The sequence below is a fragment of the Strix uralensis genome, chromosome 8 (genome assembly GCF_047716275.1).
Source record: "Strix uralensis isolate ZFMK-TIS-50842 chromosome 8, bStrUra1, whole genome shotgun sequence".
In the NCBI taxonomy this organism is placed as follows: Eukaryota; Metazoa; Chordata; class Aves; order Strigiformes; family Strigidae; genus Strix; species Strix uralensis.
The window spans coordinates 31,441,411-31,447,410 of NC_133979.1; the positions used below are offsets into that span (position 1 = coordinate 31,441,411).

General features: G+C 51.6%; 1 protein-coding gene across 3 annotated transcripts in view; it reads right to left on the minus strand.

The window, feature by feature from the left end:
- RASAL2 (RAS protein activator like 2) overlaps nucleotides 1-1,839 on the minus strand; it is a 186,911-nt gene extending 185,072 nt beyond the window's left edge. For all 3 annotated transcript variants that reach the window (XM_074877005.1, XM_074877004.1, XM_074877002.1), the window contains exon 1: nucleotides 1,597-1,839. In XM_074877005.1, the coding sequence (XP_074733106.1) occupies nucleotides 1,597-1,759 (163 nt within the window). In that variant the 5' untranslated portion in view covers nucleotides 1,760-1,839. The remainder of the gene's footprint in view (nucleotides 1-1,596) is intronic.
- Between the last annotated feature and the right edge of the window lie 4,161 nt (nucleotides 1,840-6,000).

Consider the following 6,000-nt stretch of genomic DNA (forward strand, 5'->3'; position numbering starts at 1 on the left):
CAGAGCTCCACTTGACAACAGCAGATATATTTTTTTTAGAAGGCTGCATTTTATAGTCTCAGCGTTAGGCTGAGACTAACAAAAGAAAGCCATGCAAGAAGCAGCAAGCTAGACACAGGGGAAACTACTAAAAATCCCAAACTTCTATTACAATTAATTGCACTAAGTATAACTTTGCTCATTGATGCACCAGACAGAAAGCAGACAGACAACCTTGTCCCACTGCACCAGCTTTTCAAGCTTCCAAAATAAACACAAAGGTCTTTGAACAGACTGTGCTCTCCAGAAAACCTGCAGCCTGATCTTCCTCATTTGATATGTGCAAAGGCTAATGCTGGTGGTACTCACAATAATTAACTGCCACGAGCCAAGAAATTCAGCAGAGTTCTCGTAGATAACTTATTTATGTCATCTTTGTGTTTCAGGAATAATACAACCAGTAACAGATCAATGACACGGGTAACAGAGAGCATTTGCTTCTAGTTTTACAGGCCAGGGAAAACCTGAAGAATCTCTTTGGGATTCAGGGCAGGGGAGGAAGACATCAGGGACAACCAGCAGCATGACAGAAGGTGATGTAAAAAAGTACCAATAAAATAGTGTGTTTTTTACAGGTTCTCCATAACATTAGGCAACGGTAACATAGTAACTGCACGTGCAAAGACCGCAGCTGCTGCCTTTTCAAGGATGGACCATCAAATTTGTTACAGGAGGGAAAACAAGATACTGTCTGCAGTGATCTTCACTCTGAAACATGGGAGTAATTATCGTTAGATTACCAAGACAAACAAGAGAGAAAGACAAGGAAAAGATAAAACAGAATTTCCACTATTTAGGTGCTGATGGAGAGATTAAGCTTGACTGCATTTCAGTTGGGAGCCTAAACAAACCAGGGGCCCGGTCACATAAATCAAGCTAATTTTAAAAGGTTACATACCAGGGAGAGTTTGAGAAAGAAGGGGAAACAACACCGGGTCCTGTACGCCGGCCAGACCGCTAAAGATTTTTAACATCCTTTTTATAAATAATAAAGGTGCCAGTTTAACACACACCAGCAAGTCTAGGGCGACGGGACCCACCGTATCAGCACCTCCCAGGCCTTTAGTACCTCATTAATACTAATCAGAGCCGGCGCTGGCAGGCGGCGAGAGCTCAGCCCTGCTTGTACTCGCATCCTGTACTTGACTCCCGGCGACACAAAAGGTTTAGATGCGGATCCCCGCCCGATAACACCGCGACATCCCCCCGCCGGTGCTGGCTCCGGCAGCGTTTAACGCGGGGCATCCTGCATCCCGGCTGGGGGGCACCGGCGGGGAAGGGGGTGCCAAGGGGCGGGCTGAGGCTGAACGCGGGGCTCCTGTAGCCGGGGGGGGTGGGGGGGGGTGGTAAGGAGACTCGGGGAATTGGGAGCCTCAGCAGAAGGGAAAAAAAGAAAAGGAGAAAGAAAAAGTTAGGGCCGGGAAGTTTTCCGCCGCAACCCGCTTCCAACCTGCTACCGCAGCCGGCAACGGGCCCCAGCCCGGCGCGGCCCGCCCCCCGCCGCCCTGCCCCGGCCCTGCGCGGGCCCCGGGCCCGCACCCCCCGGCACCCCCTTACCGTAGACGCGGACCCAGCCCTGCTGCTGGCAGACCGACTCCAGCAGGACGCGGTCCAGCGCGCCGCCCGCCGCCTCCAGCTCCTCCGAGCCCAGCTCCGGCTCCGCAAACGCCTCGGCCGCCCAGGCCGCCGGCTCGCCCGCCGCTGCGGGGGGCGCCTCCATGCTGGGGAGCGGGGAGGGGGGACGGACGGACGACGAGGCGCCGCCGCCGCCCGCCCTCCCGCGCTGCGCCCCGGCCGCGCCGCGCCTCGCTTCGCCTCAGTGCGCGTCGCGGCGCGGCTCCATCCCTCCCTCCCTTCCCCGCCCCCCGCGTCAGCGCGGGAGGAGGCGGCGGCCGCTGCCCGCCCGCCCCGCGGCCCGGCGGTGGCCCCGCCGCGCCCTCAGCGCCCGCCGCATCCCGGGCGAACAGGCGCAAGCAGTGGCCGGCCGAGCGCCCGCGCGGACGGGGCAGGCGGTGGACGGCGGGGCTCGGCCAGGCCAGAGTAATCGGCCGCCGAGGCAACGAGCCGGGACCCCCGCCCCGCTCCCCGCCGCTGCCCTGAGGGAGAGGGGGGCGGTGGGAGATGGCGGGCGGCGCTGGGCCGGCCGCAGCCCCTCCTCCCCGTGAGGGGCGAGGGCAGCGCTCTCCCCTCGTCCCCACGTCCTCCCTCCGCTCCCGCCTCCGCCTCAGGACGGCTTCCCCACGCGGGGCTTCTCGCCGTGACCCCCGAGGGGGTTCATCCCGCCCGCCCGAGGGGCTTCAAAATGGCCCCCGAGGGGGTTCCCCTCAGGCCCAGCCGCCCAGCCCGCGCAGACCGGCCCCACCGGTGCTGCAATAGCTGCAGGAAAGGTGGCTGGAAACAGAGTTTGTGATTTGGTAGAAGCATCGTAAAGAAGTAAAAATCAGGGGATAAGCTCGCTGGGGGTGTGCTGGGGGGTATAGCCACACGCATCTCACAGCGGCCCTTTCTCTGACCTGCTGGTAACATCGCAGGAATGTGGAGGGGGTCTTAGTCTCAAAAAGCGGTATGAGATGGGGTTTCCCAGGTTCAGACCTTTTGTCAGCATTCACATCACATTTCAGAGCATGCCTGATGGAGACTATTAAATCTTTCATGCACTTACACGGTCCGTTTCTTTCAGGTACGTGGGAAGGAGATGTGCTGGAGAGAAAGGAGGACAAGTGGCTTGATTAAGTTCATTTCATTTAGGGGATTTGCAGGTTGGTTTGTTCTGAATGCCTATTTACTGACCTCCCCGAGCACACCACGTTTTAATTTTCTATTTTGGTTTTTGGTGAAGTTCCCAGTGCTTAAGGTACATGTTCTTTAAAAATCCAGATTAAAATATCTGTGAATATAGCATGCATCCCACAGTGTCTTAAATGACGGTATTGTAACTTGAATTTTCAGGGAGGGTGGGCAAGGGGGTTCAGCTTGCTTTGGATTCCTTCCCTGTAATCTCTTGGTCTGAGTTCGCGCCTGTCTATGATCAATGTGAACTGGGTAAATTCATCCAAGCGCGCAGATTCAGTGATTATCTCCATGGTGCATAGAGGATTTAGCAAATCGGCCGTCTCCTCAACATTTCTCACTGAAATCTAAAGCTTAGCACAGGCCGTGTCTAAGGGCTCATCTCTGTCCACTGCTTCTGCGTTAGTATAAAGGGACTGACATGTTTTCCTTTATTGAAATAGCCATTGAAGTAGCGTGGACCTATAGCAGTTACACTGCCATACAGCTGCTTTAGACTACATACAGCATCTAACCGTGCGCTACGTCACCTCATTTTATTTTGCACTACAACAGAACAAGAGGGTTCACACAGCGAGTTACTGCAGCTCTGTTGAAGAGCGATAACTTCCCTCCGAAAGGGCTGTAACTCTTTAAGCTCTACAGCTTGGCAGGTTGCGATCAGCTGCCCGAACCTGCAGGTTTGTCTTGGGAGTTCCCAAAAGCTCCTCTTGGGAGCTGAGGACTTGCAAAGTGGCAGCGAACGATGCCCTCCTGATCCAACTGGATTAGAGTGCCCTCATACTTGTATAGTTGCGTCAGGATGGAAGATGCATGAACTATTTCAATGGAGGGGAAAAAAAATCCTGCCAGCCCTATGATTAATTAATGAAACCTCATTTCCTGTGGGTTTCTGTCTCATGCTTGACTGAGAGCTTGACCTGAATCTTGCCCTACAACTGGGTCATTCTCTGCCCAGTTGGGAGCCCTGTTTTCTGAAACGGGATGAGTTTGCGTTGCAGTTTTTCCATTGTATGGTGGGAAGGTGCACCCTGCTGCCATTTCCAAGCTGAGTTTGAAAACAAACCTTCAGAATGTTCAGTTGTTTCGTGGTCAGCAGCACTGGTGTAGCCCAGTTTCCCTCGGATTCATGTCTCAGCGTCGATCCCCTGGTATCTAGCAAAGGGTGGACATCCTCAGTAGAGAAGCTTGTAGGATCTCTCTGCTTTACCTTGCTGCCAGTTTTCATTATTCCTGCAGGGATTTAATTAGCTCTTTCACCTTTATCCCTCTGTTTGTTTTGTTTGAAACAGACCAGCGAGTTCAATGCTTCCTGAGATTGTAGGAGGTGAGACACAGGATCAGGAGAAAAGAGAGATCCTGTGAGTTCGATGGTGTCAGCATCAGTTCTCTAGGAAATAAGGATTTTAAAATTACCCTTATAACCAAGAAGAGTTAAACCAGGCTGAAATCTATGAAGGATTCGTCCCTCCATCACTGTGACAGGCACGGGGCGATTCTGCACAGTTCTGCACAGAAGCAGAACAGTTGGGACACTCAGTAACCTCTCCTGGCTCCTTCCCACCCCAAAACATGCTCTGCATCATGGTTTCCAAAGGACAGGGAGCTGAGGGAGTGCGGGCTACTCCTTCCAGAGCAGACATCTGCATAAATTGCCATAATAATACCATAAAGCAATAGGCAAACCAATTTTTCCCTCCTACATTCTCTCCACCCATGCTCATTCCCACCGCTGCTGATAATACAACATGCATATTCTCCAAGCTTATCATTTAGGGGCCACAATCCAATAAACTCTTCAAAGTTTTCCCCTCCTGCTCTCCTCACAGCCCGCTTCTTGCCGTCAGCCTCCCAGAGGCTTCTCTGTCCCTCACACAAGCCTGGGGTCTTTACCCGCTGCAGCTGCAGGGAGCTTGCACAAGCCGCTGCAGGGGGAGAGGGGGATGAAGCTGCTTGGAGAAAGAGAGGAGGAGCTGGCGTGTTGCGAGGGAAGGATGTGGCTGCTGAGCTGCTGCCAAAAGAGGAACAGTAGAGTTTTAAAAAGCTGCCACAGGATCCTGGGACGGCAATTCTGCAGGAGCGGCGCAAGACACCAGCGACTGGTTCCCATCAAGTGAGGACCGGTTGTATCTGCAAGTATGATCAAGCCATCTGAACAGCAAGGTCTGGAACGACTGGATAGTGAGGTTTCTGAAATTCACACAGTAGCAAGAAACAAAATCCATTCTCCAGCCTTTATTTGTGGGGTTTGGTGCAATATAAACAATAATAAAGAGCAGGGATGACTAAAATAGGAAGGCTGGTTTTTCAGGCATGACAGTAGCAAAAATAGACATATTTTATAAATAAAGATGTCCTGGAAATCAGAGACTCCGGAGTTTCATGCTCATCAGCTCAGCTGTTCTGGCTGGGGGTCTTCTCTGCCAGTAGCGTGCAGGGAATTTGTGCAGGCGTAAATGAGGAGTAATATAAGCACATGCATGAAATTCCCTTTGTGTAAAACAGCCCCATTACTTGATCTACTCGTGGCTGTCATGTTAAACCACAGGCTCTAGTTAAATTAGGGCTGGAGGTTTACTCAGAATAGGTTAAATCAAAGTGTTTGAAGAGAGCTGTGTATATATTTCCATTAAACCAAAGACTGTACGTGTTGTAGAAGAAATTGAACTACATCAGTCTGGCTTGAGAAAATAAAGGTTTTGAGCTGACCTTCTTCCAGGAGAACAAATTCGTGTCTTCAGGAGTGAGCAAGTCTCTCTTCAGTGATCTTATCTCAAAAAAAAAGGTGGTAATAAAAGGATAAGAGACATGGAGGACATGGTGAGGACAGTGGAAGCAATGGGATAGATATGATATGAGAGGAATGAGAATGAAGAGACTCCTGTTTGGAAGAACAAAACCTTGGCGCAAGTGAAGACAGAGAAATCTGAAGAGGTCAAGGAGGTCTGGTATGGACCTGGAATTATTTTTCCCTGTTCCTCACAACACGGGAGCAAAGAAGCATGGAGAGAAATGTTCAGGAGCTGGGTCTAAAGCAGACAAAAGGAAGTACTTTTTCACACAACACATAATTACATTGTGGAACTCATTGCCACAGGATGTCATGGAGGCCAAAAGTATAAATGAATTCATAAAAAAGAATTCACCAAATTCGTGCAACCTCCGGCTCAG